At 42.4% G+C, this 16,206-nt stretch overlaps 1 protein-coding gene and 1 long non-coding RNA gene across 4 annotated transcripts; both read right to left on the bottom strand.

Moving 5' to 3' along the window:
* Nucleotides 1-1,983: 1,983 nt before the first annotated feature.
* On the bottom strand, nt 1,984-4,231 carry tmem53 (transmembrane protein 53). The gene is made up of 3 exons (XM_040144684.1): nt 3,931-4,231; nt 3,641-3,744; nt 1,984-3,517 (listed from the first exon to the last, which is right to left on the bottom strand). The coding sequence occupies exons 1-3, from the start codon at nt 3,983-3,985 to the stop codon at nt 2,816-2,818; spliced, it is 861 nt and encodes a 286-aa protein (XP_040000618.1). The 5' UTR covers nt 3,986-4,231; the 3' UTR covers nt 1,984-2,815.
* Nucleotides 4,232-7,809: 3,578 nt separating this feature from the next.
* On the bottom strand, nt 7,810-15,489 carry LOC120799372. Of its 3 annotated transcripts, XR_005708829.1 has the most exons (6): nt 15,411-15,489; nt 13,772-13,912; nt 12,853-12,886; nt 12,732-12,785; nt 11,484-11,533; nt 7,810-10,975 (listed from the first exon to the last, which is right to left on the bottom strand). It is a non-coding gene; the product is annotated as an uncharacterized LOC120799372 (long non-coding RNA). The 3 variants fall into 3 exon arrangements; XR_005708827.1 differs by lacking the exon at nt 12,853-12,886; XR_005708828.1 differs by lacking the exon at nt 12,853-12,886 and having other exon boundaries at nt 13,772-13,862; nt 15,411-15,487.
* Between the last annotated feature and the right edge of the window lie 717 nt (nt 15,490-16,206).

Raw genomic sequence — 16,206 nt, 5'->3', positions numbered from 1 at the left:
GTCAAATTAATACAGTCTGTGACAGGTGTTTCCTGGTTGTCTGCCAATAAAAGAAAAAGCCAGAACAAAAATAACAGTCTTAATGTAGCCCTATGATTCAGAGTAAACAGTGCAAACATTGAGGACTGCCTATGTCATTGAAACAATGCAGCAGACCAGCAGCCGGACCAGAGCAGCCTGTCTCAGGTGCACTCCAGTCAGCGATGTTCATCTATCTGTGCCGATATGTAAACTTTCCTCTTTCTCCCTTTCCTCCAAGCAGCTCTACATGATACATGAAGTGCCAGGGCCAGGCCTGGTGCGGAGACAAATGCCAACCACTCGCTCTTCCAAATGTCAAATCTGACATGTCATAGACATTCAATAACCATCCCTGCTGGACCAATTCAGAGCCGCGCTGTTCAAACAGTCCCTGACGTCTCATGACGAGAGTAGAGGGGAAATGGTTGGATTTGATCTGCCTCTGGGTATGAGATCATAGAGACGCCCCCCCCGCCGCCAGCGATGACGTTCATTGCATAAAAGTTAGTGAGGCCTTTGGGTCTTGAGCAAGTGATCTTGATGAAGGAAGTGAGGTTGAAATAAAACAGTGCTCTTAACCAATAAATGAAAGGGCTGTCATTAACTGTCCCTGGTTAAAATGCTAAAAATGTTTGACGTCTTTGCTTTGACTACAGACACTGGACATGAACAACAGAAGCAGGGGATTCACTAACTTTAACTTTACATTTAGAAGGAATATACACAGTACATATACATATCAAATTTTGTGTAAGATAGTGTAGGATACACTTTATCCTGGAAACCAGCTTTTTATAGTCCTGCTGCAAGACAGAAAAGAAACATGAAAACCATCCGGGTCCACAGTACATGTGTACATAATACATCCATGGTGCAGTTTTAGCAAATGCACTAAAAATGCACCATATAGTGAAAATGGAAGGGCTTGACAATGTAGCTAAATAATACTTTGAAGCTGCAAAATGTCTTTACAAAAGGATTTTACTAGTAGGAACCCTAATCAGAATCAATAAGAAATGACTCATGCAGACCAGTGAAAATATTGTCATTGGACATTTAAGCTTTATGCAAACAGAAAATAACAATAACTACAAATTAAGTGCATCCTTTTAGTAATTGTAAAGATGTATTAATAATTTGCAGTGGTACATATCGTACATCCTTACCAAAGCAGATAAGAGTCTTGTTTCCTGCATCAAGCATTTTCTGAGGGAGTGAGGACACACAGCAATTGTGTGCCATTGAGCCAGTAGGGGGCATCGTGGCAAAAAAAAGAAAAAACCGAACTCCACATTTGACGCAAATCCACTATATACAAGCACACGACTTCTTGTGAGTCACACTTGCCTCTAACTGAATTAAAAGTACAGACCTCAGTATAGAATATTTGGATCTGGATGCCATCTTATCTTATTGTATATCAAACTTTCTGATTTCCCCTGAACAGTTCAAGAGAAACAAAACTCCGACTCCTTGTGTTGCTAGGAACCTCTTAACAAAAGCCAACTCTTGCCATCTCCATGCAGTGTAATCTAGGGAGAGTTCACAACAGACCATAACACATGAACCACGGTCAAACACACTTCTATCAGTAGTGATTTTTTTTTTTTTTCTCCAACTATCACTGACATCACTAAGAAATAATCTGCAAACCCAGGCGATGATACTTTTGTGGTTCATGAGACAGCAGACATAATTTTTGACAGCAATCCCAACCCTTTTTGCCCTTTCCCTGCCACCAATATAACACCAGCGTTATAAAAGCATACGTTTTTTACATATTAGAAGTAACTCTTAGCCACTTTCCCAATGGACCTGGAGTGATGCTCAAGTTTTTTTTTTTTTTTTAAGGAATCGTATAATGAGGGATTAGACTGCCAGAACCGTTTCCTGTCATTTGTATGGCAAATACAAAGCAAGCATTGCCAACAATAATTGTCAGTAATTAGGCTGACACACTTCTCTATGAGCAGTCTGATTTATTGAAGGCACATGAGTAGAAAATTACACACAGGTTGTGCTGCACATATACATTCATCGTCAATCACGTTTTTCCTTGAACTAAAATCCGTTTCGTATCACGTATTAGGGCTGGTTATTCTACAATTTCTGGACCAAAACAATACATCAGATTGCACTTACTGTTTAAGGCAACAACTTAGATACCTTTTTTATTCAAAGAAAATATTAAGTGATTAAATGTTTCAATGTTTAACAGTCGCCTTCACTGTAAGCACCCTTGCGATACCGTTTTAATGATTAAAACCATAAATACATTTTAATTTTATAAATAGAGGACACAATTATTATTTTCCTATAACCAGTCTTATCTTGCTAGAATCACTACTACTAGTCTACAATTCATCATATTTCACAGCAATATTAAATACCGTTTAAATCATCCTAAAGGGTTTGAGTCCCAACTTTCCAGTGTATAGTAATTGCTTGTACTGTTATTTTTACACGTGGTGCATGACTGTTGAGTGCCAAGGACATGTGAGTTACAGTGTTTCATATGGCTGGCCTTCCAGATATGGATTAAGCAAACCAGACTGAGCCCACATCTGTGGAACCTTCCCCTTATGTGCACCAGGATGGAGAAGAATCGCCCGGGATCTTACACGAGTTCAGCGCAATTTCCACCTGTCTTGCCCAAATTTCTCTCATTTCTAGCAGATTTTTCAGACCACTGAGAAAAGATTTAAGTAGTCTGATTGCTTCACCTTGCTTCAAACTCTGGGAAAAGGCTATTTAACAGATGGTTGGCAAAATCCTGAGAGGGTCTCTCCAAGTGTCACTGATTCTGAACCCAGTGTCTCTTCTTCACCTCAGTCTCTTGTAAGTCCTTCATGCAAGCGACCAGGAAATCGCGACACTTAAGAGCATACTGCTCCGGAAAATCTCGGAAATGACCGACATGGGGCGTGGAAACAAAGTCAAAACTGTCCACAGGGACGCCTTTCTGCTTCAGGGTCGCCACGAAGAGCTCGATGTCCCTGTGCCTGATCACTTGGTCAGCTTTGGAGTACAGGTAGTAATGAGGCCAGGCGGGCGGCCTCTCCCGCAAAGCGTCATAGTGGTTCTTGTGGATGTACTTGGTCAAGGGGTACAGCACAACTCGCAACAGGAAAACAGTCACTGCAAAAAGCGCTAAGAGGACGTACCTTAAAAAAGGACTTATTTTGGGCCCTAAGGTGGCCGTCAGTGCACGCAGGGCCCCTCGTACATTCCCACTACCCGGGGCGCTGTCCACCATAGCCCCGATCACACACAGGGAGCTGAACTGTTTGTCACCGTGCAACAACTCTACAATGTAGCGGTACAGCATGAAGCCACCATTGCTGAATACGTGAAAGAAAACAGGACTGTTCTCCACCTCATAGTCATAGAGGATCTCCAGCAGCTTCAGGGCTGTACTGCTCAGCTCCTTGTAGCCAAAGGACTCGGAGATGAAGACGGTCTTCAAGGGAGCTGTGTAGCGGATGGTGACACATCCCTAAAAGTGAAGAAAACAAAGAGAGAGAGAATGAAAGAAGTGGGTATGCGTTGCTGACAGGTGTGTAGAGCGGACAATACGGAAAGCGGAGTGGCTTGTGAGATTCGCTATTTTTGCTGCTACCTGTTCATTGTAGATGGAGCTGTACTTGGCGAGGTGCTTGTCTTTGCAGCCAGCCCAGCCCAACAGTATCACAACTGGCTCCTTTGTCCCCCGCCAGTGTCTCTCTGAAAGTGAAACGGACAATGAAACGGCAGGTTAGCAGAGCTGTCACGGCGGGCTAAGCTAAAAAAACTGGGCTAGCGAGCGAGTTAGCAGGATAACGTTTTCACGGCGCACGTTCTATTGTACCGTTAGCATGGACGCCTAGCTACCTGCGGCGTGACCGTACAGTACAATGAAATGATGCTCACCCGATGTCCCCGCATCTGGAAAGACGATATTGTAGTCTATTTCATCGTCCGCCATTTCTGTCCGCGAGAGTTATCGGCTGCTGTCGTTCTCTAACGTTAATGCCTGGTTCGTTCGGCTGCTGGGAAAAGAATGATTAACCAGCGACAGACCCGCAAAGCCCGCGTCCGACGACAAACAGCTCGCCACAGAGAGGTCGGTGGACTGTCAGCGTCGCTCCGGTCCTCCTTCCCAACCGGAGCGTTTCCGTCTTCTTCGTACTGTTGAACAACGTCAAGCCGGTGTCGCATTACCGCCCCCCCCTGTGTAATAGTAGCCACTGTTTCATTCAAGTCATTGGAACCTTGCATCGTAATCCACAGAAGTTCATTCTCGACCTAGATTTAATTTTGAATAAATGCAATTGCTATCAGTCTATACTCAATAACCCATAATGACAACATGAAAAAAATATATATTTTAGAAACGTTTGCAAAGGTATTAAAAATCGAAAACTGAAATCTCTTGTCTACGGAACTATTCAAGCCCTTTGCCTTGGCACTCCAGATTGTGGTCAGTTGCATCCGCTCTGCTTTAATCTGTTGATAACAATTATTTTATTATCCTGACATATAGGCTGACCTGAAATGCCCTTTTCCTGTGTAAATGGAATCCAATTTGATGGCATATCAAAGTGTTACCCATATTCTTGTGTATAATGAGTTACATTTCCAAGCAATTAGTAAGGTCTTCTACGGGATTTAGATCTGAAGATAGAGTTTTTAGTCATTTAAAAAAAAAAAAAAAAAAAAAGGATATAGATATATATTTATTAGTGGCCTTCTTGTGGGCTATGCAATTAATACTCAATTTTCAATACCAAATTTTGAAAATGACAAAGGAATTAAAGTCTTTTTGGAAGCCTTGAAAATACTGAATCAGCACTCATAAAGAAGTCAGTTAATGATATGAAAGTGGTAGTGTGGAATACATTTGTTAAGAGTTCCAAAATAATTGCATTTTTGAGTCCTTTCTGCAGAAACGTCTGCTTCTCTGGGAGGAAAAATATACCATTAATGCTCGAAATACCCCGAATATTGATGTACAGCAGTGTATTAATAGGATATTAAAACCTGGAATATTATACTGAATTTCACAGCATCCCAAAAATTTGTTTTTACAAGGCCAGTTACCTTAATTTCCAGGACAGACTCTTGACGCTTCTGTCAGCGTGAACATGATGCACTAAGTTACAATAATTTTGCAATGACACTTGAAGTTTAGCTCAGGTGCGTTTCATTTCTCTTGATCATATTTGAGATGTTTCTACACCTTGACTGGAGTCCACCCGTGGTAAATTCAACTGATTGGACATGATTTGGAAAGGCGCACACCTGCTTATATAAGGTTTCAAAGCTGACAATGCATATCAGAGCAAAAACCAGGCCATGAGGTCGAAGGAACTGCCCGCCGAGCTCAGAGACATGATTGTGTTGCGGCAGAGATCTGGGGAAGGCTACAATAAAAACATTTCTGCTGCTTTGAAGGTTCCCAAGAGCAAGGTGGCCTCCATAATTCTTCAATGGAAGAAGTTTGGAACAACCAGGACTCTTCCTAGAGCTGGCCGCCCGGCCGAACTGAACAACTGGGGGAGAAAGGCCTTGGTAAGAGAGGTGAACAGGAACCTGATGGTAACCTGTGTGGAGATGGGAGACACAGAAGGACAACCATCACTTAAGCACTCTTGTGTCTTTCACCTCTCAGTGAAAGACACATTAAAGCCCGCTTGGAATTTGCAAAAAAACAAAAGAACCTAAAGGACTCTGACTGTGAGAAACAAGATTCTCTGGTCTGATGAAACCAAATCTAATTGTCATGTCTGGAGGCAGCCAGGCACCGCTCATCTGCCCAGTACCATCCCAGCGGTGAGGCATGGTGGTGGCAGCATCATGGGGCAGGGACAGGGAGACTGGTCAGGGTTGAGGGAAAGCTGAACAGAGCAAAGTTCAGAGAGATCCTTAATGAAAACCTGGTCCAGAGAATTCAGGACCTCAGACTGGGCCGAAGGTTGACCTTCCAACAGGACGATGACCCGAAGCACACAGCCAAGACAACACAGGAGGGGCTCAGGGACAACTCTGTGAATGTCCATGAGTGGCCCAGAGTGGGAGAGGATCTGCAAAGAAGAATGGTTGGTGTGTGTGTGTGTGTGTGTGTGAGTGTGAAAAGCTTGTCTCATCATACCCCAGAAGACTCAAGGCTGTAATCGCTGCCAAATGTGCTTCAATTAAGTACCGAGTAAAGGGTCTGAAGTCTCGTCAGTGTGATATTTCAGTTTTTACTTTTGAATAAATTTGCAAAACTCTGTTTTTGTTTTCTCTAGTTGGGTTCAAATGTAGACTGAGCGAGTAAGTGAAGTTAAAAGATTTTAGCTTAAGGCTGCAACATAATAAAACGTGTAAAAAGGGAGAGGATCTGACCCCATTCCCGAAAGCGCTGTAGCACTACTGGTGCGCAAAGTGACTATTATAGTTTTAAAATATTGATTTAAAAAGTTTGCATTCACTCAGTCATATCATGATACATTTAAACATACTATGATACTTGTTCTGTATGTACTATGAGGGGAAAAACCAACCTAGTCGCTTAGGTAAAAAGGATAACTAATGATCCGGCAGATACGACAGGATGTATTTATATTTTGATGATCCAGGGGAGATCGGTTTTGAGATTTGCCTTAGATTTAAAAAAAAAGTCAGGTTGTGTGTGTATATAATGAATTCATTTTATAGATGCGGCATCTGTGTGGAACACCTGATACAGGCGCACAGACGAAATGGAAATACCCGCTGTACGAGCCGTGCGGAGAAAGTATGCGCCGTGCGTAAAACGAAAAAGTGGAGACTGCAACACACATATTCCTGCTGCTGATGCTACAGGTATTTCCTAAAAACTTACCACAAACAGTTGGCGGTGTTGGCGAGCTTGGAGAGGTTTTGAGTGTGCGCCTCAGCCAAAATGCCATGGAGATACGCTCACCAAGCAGTTTATTAGGAACACCACACTAATACTGGATAGGGCCTCCCTTTGCCCTCAAAATAGCCTCAGTTCTTCACGTCATGGATTCCACAAGATGTTGGAAACGTTCCCTTGATATTCTGGTTCATGTTGACAAGACTACATCACATCAGTTCTGCAGACATGTCAGTTGTACATTCATGCTGCCAATCTCCCGTCCTACCACGTCCCAAAGGTGTTCTGATGGATTCATACCTGGTGACTGGGGGGCCACTGAAGTTTACTGAACTCACTGGTTCGTGAAACCAGTTTGAGATGACTTTTGCTTTCTGACATGATACATTAGGCCCAAAGTGTCCCGACACCATTACACCACCACCACCATCCTGGACTGTTGACAAAGTGTCAGCTCCAACCAGAGACTGCTGTGCGTGACAATCCCAGATGATCAGCAGTTTCAGAAATATTCAAACCAGCCAAACTGTCACCAGCAGTCATGCCACGGTCAAAGTCACCGAGATCACATTTTTTCAGCCATTCTGATGTTTGACGTGAACATTAGCTGAGCCTCCCGACCTTTATCTGCAGGATTTTCTGCATTGCTCTGCGGCCACATGATTGGCTGATTGGATAACTGCATGAACACGCAGGTGTACAGGTGTTCCTATTAAAGTGCTCTGTGAATATCTTCTGAGCAGAAGGAAAGGCAAATAAACATAATCTATTGACAACAGGCAGAGCGCCCTCGCCTCTGCGATTCCTATGTATCAGAATTACTAAACGAGTTGCAAAAGTGTGTTTATCATTGGTTGATTCAGGCGCTGCAAGAGTTTCCGACAGTCTACAGAGGTAGTGGAACATACACATCACTGATCACACAGAAGTCCAGACGTTTTATCATTTATTTACTGCGGAGCGTGGCTCTCGTGCACACGCTTGCACTCGCGTCAAAGTCGTGGAAGCAGGATGATGACGTAACCCGCGGTGATAGATTTGAGTTAAAAGTGTCTGAAACTTTATCAATAGCACTTGGACTTGACCCGATTCAAAACCTGTCCGCCGGAAGCTGCACTCGTGGAGCCGCTCACCTGGAAAAGGTCTACTGCAGGACCAGCTGTTCGACACTGAAGAAAGACCCGGAGGAAAAACTTTCATTGAGAGAGTGGCCTGCTGCTGGAAAAATGGCTTTTAATGGACGCCCCACGGAGGAGCGCCTGCTGGCCAGAGTCAGACGCTGGATCAGCTACTATGCAGGTAAGACGTCTTCTCATATCCCACCTGGTTTGATGATCTGATAAGTCTGATGAGTGGAAGAGATAGTCAGCCACAAGTTGGACCTACATACAGACCTGCCGTGCTCAGTCATCCCTCCTAATGCCTGTACCTGACATGTTGGTATTTTCATAATGTAGTGCAACGTGAGAAGAGAAGAGAGGAGAGTGGTTTCCTCATGCAGTGACTGTGCGCGTCCTGCTTCACGCACCCCGTTATGTGCGACTCATCCACTGCGACAGCAGCCGGTGTGAAAAGTCTGGCTCTCTGAGCGGCCTGGTTCTCCAGATCTCTGGCTTACTTAGATCTTCAATGATTCCTGTCTTCATGAATGGACAGAAGCCAACCGGTAATGAAGCAGTGGTGGAATGTAACTAAGTGCATTTACTCAAATTCGGTACTCAATTTGGACAGTTTAGAAATAGTTGTACTTTACTTGAGTATTTCCATTTGATGCTACTTTTACTACTTCACACGTCGAAGCCATAGTTACTAGTTACTTTGCAGATTAAGATATTACATACAAAGCATATGATCCATTTATAAAATAGGATGCATTGCAACAGAGTAGACCACCTAAAGTTTACAAACTAGTTCAAATCAGCTCCATTTCAATCAGCTACAGCGTTAAAAGGTTGCTTACATGTTAATGCATCAGTAGCAATAAGCTAACAACATATCGCATACTTCCTAATAAACTTTGCTATTGAATGCAGAACTTTAACTTGTAATGGAGTATTGTTAAACTCTGGTTTTGCTACTTTTACTCAAGATCTGACTTCTTCCACCACTGCCATTATGTCTGGTTATCGGGCTGATATCGCAATAATTTAGATGTCCTCTTCTTTATAGTGTAAAATAGTTGAAATTACATGTCATTTTGTCTTTACTATCTATATAATTAAAACTCATTTAAACTATGGGGTGACACAGTGCGTATCACATACGTCCCTATGGGCTACAGCCTTCTTTTTGTCTTTGTACAGCCTGTTTTGGGGTGACCCAGATGTTTTCCTGACAAAGAACTTGTAGATTGAATTGTTGCATCAGTAAAGAAGAAGCGTAACCGGTAGTTCTTACTGCAGCATGAATGCAGAATCACATGACTCTCATCATGTCACATGTTGAAAACAAACAGTAGCAGAGCTGCACTGTATTTGATATTACATGTAAAGGTGGCAGTAGCACTTTGTGTGTTGGAGGCTTCTCTACAGGGTGCTTGTGATGCATTTTGTGAAGTACAGTATTCACAGTTAGGTTTGGGAGTATACGAGCTACTTACATGGTCCCATTTATTGATTAGGCCTTTAAGCCTCTTGTTCGAGTCTGTTTTACGGAAAAATGCAGAAGGCAACTTTTTTAATGCTCATTTCCACCTCAGGTGCCTTCTTTGGGCCATTGAACAACAACACTGAACGCCCCGACGCTGAAAGGCCTGAGGAGAACAGGATCAACGACAGTCCTCCTGTCCCCCCTCATAGAGATGATGAAAATGAGGATCATGGCGGGTTTAACCAGCCCAACAGCAGGAGAGGAGAGGAAAGAGAGGAAGAACTGAATCATGATGATGATCGGGCTGCTCCACTTCAGCAGTTCCTACCACCGAACGTTGGGATGGACTGGAGACAACAGGGTGCTGCTGTTGAAATTCCTGTTTATTATCCTCTTCCCTATGCTGACCCCTATGCCTTCCCTATCGTTTTTCCCAATGCTTACCCTTATGCTTTGCTTAATGCTCTCCCTCATGCTTTACCATATGCTAATCCTTTTGCGCCTCCTTATGTTCGGCCTTATGTTCCTCCCAATGCTAATCCTTTTGCTTTTGCTTATGATCCTCCTTATCTTCCTCCTTATACCCCTCGTCATGCTGCTCCGTATGTTCCTCCTTACGCTGCTCCTCATGCTTTTCCTTATGCTGCTCCTCCTGCCAATCCTGCTCTTTTTCATGCTGATCCTCATGGTGTTCTCGAGCAGCTAATTGCCAGGAACCAGCATGAGAGACTTGAACAGGATCCTGGAATTGATGCCATTGGTGTGGATGAAGAGGATGAAATTGTGATCCCTGAACTTGAAGTGTTTGGTCTCGGTTATCCTGAGACCATTGGGCCGCTCACCACAGCGGAGTGCTTAGGATTCTTTAGGAGTGATAGCTCTCTGGAAGAAGAAGCTGTAGTTCCCTCAACTTCTGGCCTCAGCTCCGCAACAAGGAGGAGCAGGGAAGAGAGCGACGAGAAGGGGGCCGTTGCTAAGAGGCCGAGGTGGTCTGATGAGAGCGACTCAGACTAACTCCACATTGCTCTACAGGGCTGACGAACCACCCCAAAGGTATCTCACCGAAGCATCTGGCAGGATGGCTGCAGTGACCCTGTTTGCCACTGACAACTGGCCTCTGCGTCTGGCAGGACCAGCGATTCCCAACGTAGCGATTCCACCTGGCAGCACCAGTGACACCCAGCTAGCGTCTTTACCATGGGAATTATCTCTGCTATTTCTTAATGTTGGCATGGTCTTTGAATCGACCCTTTTTAACCCTGAGGGCTGGCCTCTGCGTCTGGCAGGGCCGTCTATGTCCCAGGTAGCGTCTTGCACTGAGGGCTGTTTTTAACATTGTCATATTGTAGCACAGTGGCTGGTCTTGCAGGGCAGTTACTTTTTATCTTGGCCGTTGTGTTAGAATGGACGCCATCCTCCTCGTCACAGCGCTATTGACTTCTACTGGTTGGTCTGCATAGTCGGCCGTGGAACTGGGAGTGACATGGAGGCAACACATGTGCTGTACTGCAGAGGGAGAGAGAGGAGAAGATGGAGCAAAAGCTGCGGAAACTAACAAAACAAAAACACCTTCCCTCAGCGGAATACAAACATCAGCCCCATACTGACACTAAGTTTAGCGGAGAGTGGACATGAGACAAAAGTGACTTCGAAGACTATGAAAGTTATGTATGTTATTGCATTAGAAAAATAACTGAAAGTAATGCAAGTGTGTAAAAATTAGATACAGCGTGTATGCGACACCTTTTTATTCATATATTAACACTTATTTATCAATTTAACTTAGTAATCGAAGTATTTATGTCTGACTTACTAACCGTTAATTGCATTTTTCTGTTCTTACTCAACTAGCTGAGCTGCTGCAGCTCACTAAGGCCAAAAAAGGTAAGAGCTTCTGACTAAGAATGGGCTCGTAATATGCAGACAGAGAATGTAATGTTTTTGCGTACACGTGTCTCAACATATCTTGACATATAACACATTACTTATATAATAATTGCAGTATTTGTCTAACCTGTTTTGTTGGCTGTTATCTTTCTCTGCTAACTCAACTGCTGGGCTTTCCTGTGGACAACAAGGTGAGTATGAGTTTCTCACCTGAAGACTGAAAAAGTAATACGAGCTACATTCATATAGTATAACTTATGTAGATGACAGCAAGTTTATTTCATCTTGTGTGTGTTAGTTTACAATTACCCTGAGACAACGGAAGTAGATTGACGTGACTCAGTGTGATGACTGTTATCGGCGGTGCACGACACACGGAGAAAAGTGTCTTACCGGTGCCGGTGCGCCTCGTTTTAGCCAAGCTGTTCAAGCTAGCCGTAGAGCTATGAAATTACTGCGCAGTTTCCTCCACGCGTTACAAAATGACGGCGATATGATGCGCTCAAACAAACAAACAAAAAAAAAAACATAGCTAAACTATGATGATGAGGACGTTTTTCCCGCCCCTCTGCAGCTAATAAGGTGCGTTCAGTATTCGTAAGGTCTATTTGCGTTTTCAAGCATTAAATGCGTGTATGAATGTATGTTAACAGTAGTTGGCAAATACATCATTATATTTGTGTTGTTAATGTCAGAGATTAGGCTAACGTTAATGCAATACACACAGTATGATATATACATAGTAAGTATAAATATGTAATTTCTTGTTGGATATATTTAACAAATGGATGTGCATAGGGACAGTGAATACAACTACATTTAAGTGAGGTTGAACATTAGCTGTTGACCGGATTGAATGTGTACTCGGGTGCAGAGTTATGCCTTAGTCTTGTTCAGTAACCGTAAAGACAAGGAAACAGGACGAGATGTATCGTCAAGATTACTTTCTTCCATGTTGTGTCTTTATTGTTAATGGTTATCACGATGGGACAATTCTGGGTCATCCTTGTATGGCGAACTTAGAATTAAACTATCAGTCAAACCAAGTTGTGCTCGTGGTTAATGGAGGGAGCTAAAACGTATTCAGTAATGCAGAGACAGTTGACGCTACCAACCATTATTTATTGTTCTCTGCTTTTTTTCCCCTACTTTCCAACACACCGAGCTGCAGCCACTTTAGAAAGTGTCTTAGGCTAAGATATAAAGAGAGGGATGTATGTAACCGTGTACATTTATTCATTTTTATAATATTACTTAGACAATGTCAAGGAAGTAAACAAGTAGGTGTGTGCATCTTGAGTCATAGATGTTGTGTGTGAGATTGGGGGGATGTAGGTAAACCCTGTGTTTTTGTGTGTTAGTGTTAGTGACCCACCACAACTTCCTGATAAAAACGTGGTAAACCCACTGGGCACACAGCTCTCATCATCTGAAAGACAATAATTCAAACATTACTTGTCCTACTAACCATTTTTTTTGTCTGACTTTATTCTTACCTTATTCCATCACCTAAGCTGCTGCTACTGCTCACTATGGAAAAAAGGTGAGTGTAAGCTTCTGACGTGTGAAAGTGACTTAGAATAGGCTACTGCACCCTACTGTTCTGTATCCTACACCTGTTAATCCATAATAACATTTATTACCTCCGCCAAGGTTATGTGATCACCTGTGTGTGTGTGTGTGTGTTTGTCTGTGTGTTTGTTGGTTTATTTCAGCAGGAGTGTGCAAAAAGTACTGAACCGATTTGCACCAAACTTGGTGGAGGGATGGGGCATGGGATAGGGATTCAGTTCAATTTTCGAGAAGATCCGGATCATTTACTATGAATTTGGATTTTTTCCTCTGAAGTCTGGTATATATCTTGTTCGACGTCGGCCTCGGCGGAGGTCTGCGCTCTGCTGAGCGCATTTTGTAGCTTAGTATTTCAAAGATTGTTTGCCTGTGTTACTAACCATTTTTTGTCTCACTGTCTTACTCCACCACCTGAGTCGTTACTGTTCACTGTTGACTAACCTAGTAGGTATGAACTTCTAACTTGTAAATAAAGTAACTTAGACCAAAGCATATAACATTGATAATAATCAAATAAAAAATTCTAAGACTACTTGTTTTACTAACCATTTTTTGTCTTACTTTATCTCATTCCATCACCTGACTTTAAATAAGTGACTTAAAGCCTATGATAGGCAGTGAAAGTATGAATGTATTTTACTATCCAACACCAACCTATAACTAATCTAGTAATGCAAAGATTATTTTGGCTGTCTTACTATTTATTGTTCTCTACCTTTATCTTAGCATCAGCTTTTACTGTTCGCTGTGGACTAAAGGTGAGTCGGAGCTTCTGACTTGGAAAGAAAGTGATCTCTAACAGGCTTTAATATCAAGACGGATAAAGTAATGTACGTTACATACCTTGTTGTACTTTGGTGGGGTGTTTCCACCAGGTGCTGACTGCTGCCCCAGGTAGAAGTATCAACAGAAGTCTCTGGCCCTGGCGTCAACCCTGAGCACCATCCAGAGGTGAGAAGGGAAGCACAATGTTAACGTTTCGTCCTGCCAGGAAAAAGGGTATGGTATTAATCATTAACCACTTAAACAGGCGCTTCCTGCGTGTCTTAATATGGCTTATATTAATCATTCAAAGATGATTTAACTGACTCACTCTGTTGTACTTTGTTATTTTTACTTAAGTTCTCTTTTTATTTTTTTTATTTATTTACAGAGACTCAGTGTTCCTGCATCCCATCCAGGGTTTCCTAACGACAAAGAAGAAATGCTTATTTCCGATCAGCAGGATGACTGAGCACAGGACAAGATGGAGAGCAGTGGTTGCCTCCGTTTCAGTCAATTAAGTACTGTAAGCAAGCTGCATATTAAAGAAATAGTTCAACATTTTGAGAAATTCGCTTATTTGCTTTCGTGCTACGAGATGAGAATATACAAACCACTTCCATGGCTGTCAGCAGTAATGTGAATTAGTGCATTTCTCAAAATGTCAACCTATCCTTTTCAGTTTACAGAGGGAGAACTATTGACTTAAAGTGGTGAAAAGCTAAAGTTAACGTGCTGATATTTCTTACTGCTAGCTTCTTTAATAGTAATCCATTGCTAATAGTGTAAAAGATGAAGGCTACAAATGTTTTCTAGCCTCAAATAGCCTCTACCTGTAAAACTATGGATTACTGTAGACTCAGACATGAATTAGCCTGCAGGCCGACACTGCATACTCCATTACTGAAGTTTGGGAGCTTTTTGCACTGACAGTAGACCGAGAGAAGGATCCATATTTATGACTTGTTTTTCATGTCACAGGGAAGGACTCTTCCTGGGTCTTTGGCTTTCCTTGGGCCCCTGAGAGTGGATGTTAACCAAACAGAACCAGCATCACACAACCCGTTTCAAGCCCCAGCACCACAGTAGCCCACAGAACCCACTAAACCGCTTTGAGCAACAGATCTTCTACACTTGACTAGTTGGATGTTGAATTTAATAAAAAAATAAAATAAAAAAAGTCAGACAATTGAAAATAATTCTGCGCTCTGTCTGATCCTTTACCCTAATTGATGTTGGCTTAATGTGACATTTCTAAAATAGCAAATCAGTTGAAGGTTCAATAAAATGTGTAGCAGCTAAACTGCTTCCATAACAACTTTCCCTCCAACAGCCTGTTTCAACAAGCAGCTATCCTGAGTTATCTGGATAAATTGGTAATAGCCACATCAGTCCATGTACCAGATTTGAGCAGCACTTGCATATCCTACAGTTGTGAGGGACCATCAGGGATTTAAGACGACAACACAGATCTATAAAGTAACCAAATGTTAACATTAATTTTTAGAATTCTAATTTACATATACCTGTATGATTTATTATTAATTTAAGAAGACTTAAATTGATGAGAAAATACTCAAAGCGTTTGTGAGGCAGGGATTACAATCAACATAGTTATAAGTAATGGAAATGTAGCCTTGGATTGCATCAAAGTTGCTGATAACAGCACAGGCTGGGAGGACCCAAACGACCAAGCTTTAATGAAAGTAAACAGGCTTACAGGCAGACGGGAACAGCCAACAGGTTTCTACACGCAGGTAACAGGTACACAGGGGAACATAAACAGATGAACCAACAAAGAGCTGGTGAAAAAGGCAGGTTTAAATACAGGCTGGGATGATGAGGGAACTGGGATCAGGTGTGTGAGTGGGGAGGGACGCTCAGGTGATTGCAAACGTGGAGCAGGTGAGCAAGTGGCGTGTAGACAGGGGAAAAAGTCTGGGGGACATCAGGTGGACGGATGGAGAATGGCAGATCTGGGGAGATGAAGGGGAGAACATGGCTTGGCAGAAGAGAGCAGGGGCAGGAGACAGGGACAGAAGGGAACTGGGAAGCCGACCGTGACAGATGGATGCATTCCAACATAATGAACTGGTCAGCTAGATTTGGGTGTCCAAGTCAGAAGTCTTCAATTCAGAGTTTTACTTTTAATTGTTGGGTTAAAAAGATATATTGATATACACTATGCTAAGCAATGACCATTAAATAGTAGTGGAACTTATTATGGAGTTTATAATGAAGCCTATAAGGAAGTTAGTTGGTGAATGAAAGAAGTTGTTTGCAATTCATTTGTTAACAGTTACAAATTCATTATAATTCAAACTTTATTTTGTTTAGCCTATACATCTGTTTCAGATTGTCTCCTCCTCTTCAACCCTTTAAAAGCAGCAGTCTTCTCTGGGAGGAAAAAAGATGCAGGACCCCAAAGAGTTATATACAGCGGTATATTAAATTATCTGGAATATTACACTGAAGTTTAAATATTAATATACAGCATGCATCTCAAATGTGCTTTC

Source organism: Xiphias gladius, chromosome 14 (assembly GCF_016859285.1).
Source record: "Xiphias gladius isolate SHS-SW01 ecotype Sanya breed wild chromosome 14, ASM1685928v1, whole genome shotgun sequence".
Taxonomy (NCBI): Eukaryota; Metazoa; Chordata; class Actinopteri; order Istiophoriformes; family Xiphiidae; genus Xiphias; species Xiphias gladius.
The sequence above is the reverse complement of the archived record's forward strand: the minus strand, read 5'-3'. Positions and strand labels throughout refer to the sequence as shown.

Excerpts from the sequence above, each read along its gene's own strand:
- tmem53 (XM_040144684.1), bottom strand. The coding sequence starts at position 3,985 with ATGGCGGACGATGAAATAGACTACAATATCGTCTTTCCAGATGCGGGG. Across the intron at positions 3,745-3,930 it reads TCCAGATGCGGGGACATCGG|AGAGACACTGGCGGGGGACA; the intron begins GTGAGCATCATT and ends TTTCACTTTCAG. Across the intron at positions 3,518-3,640 it reads GCTCCATCTACAATGAACAG|GGATGTGTCACCATCCGCTA; the intron begins GTAGCAGCAAAA and ends CTTCACTTTTAG.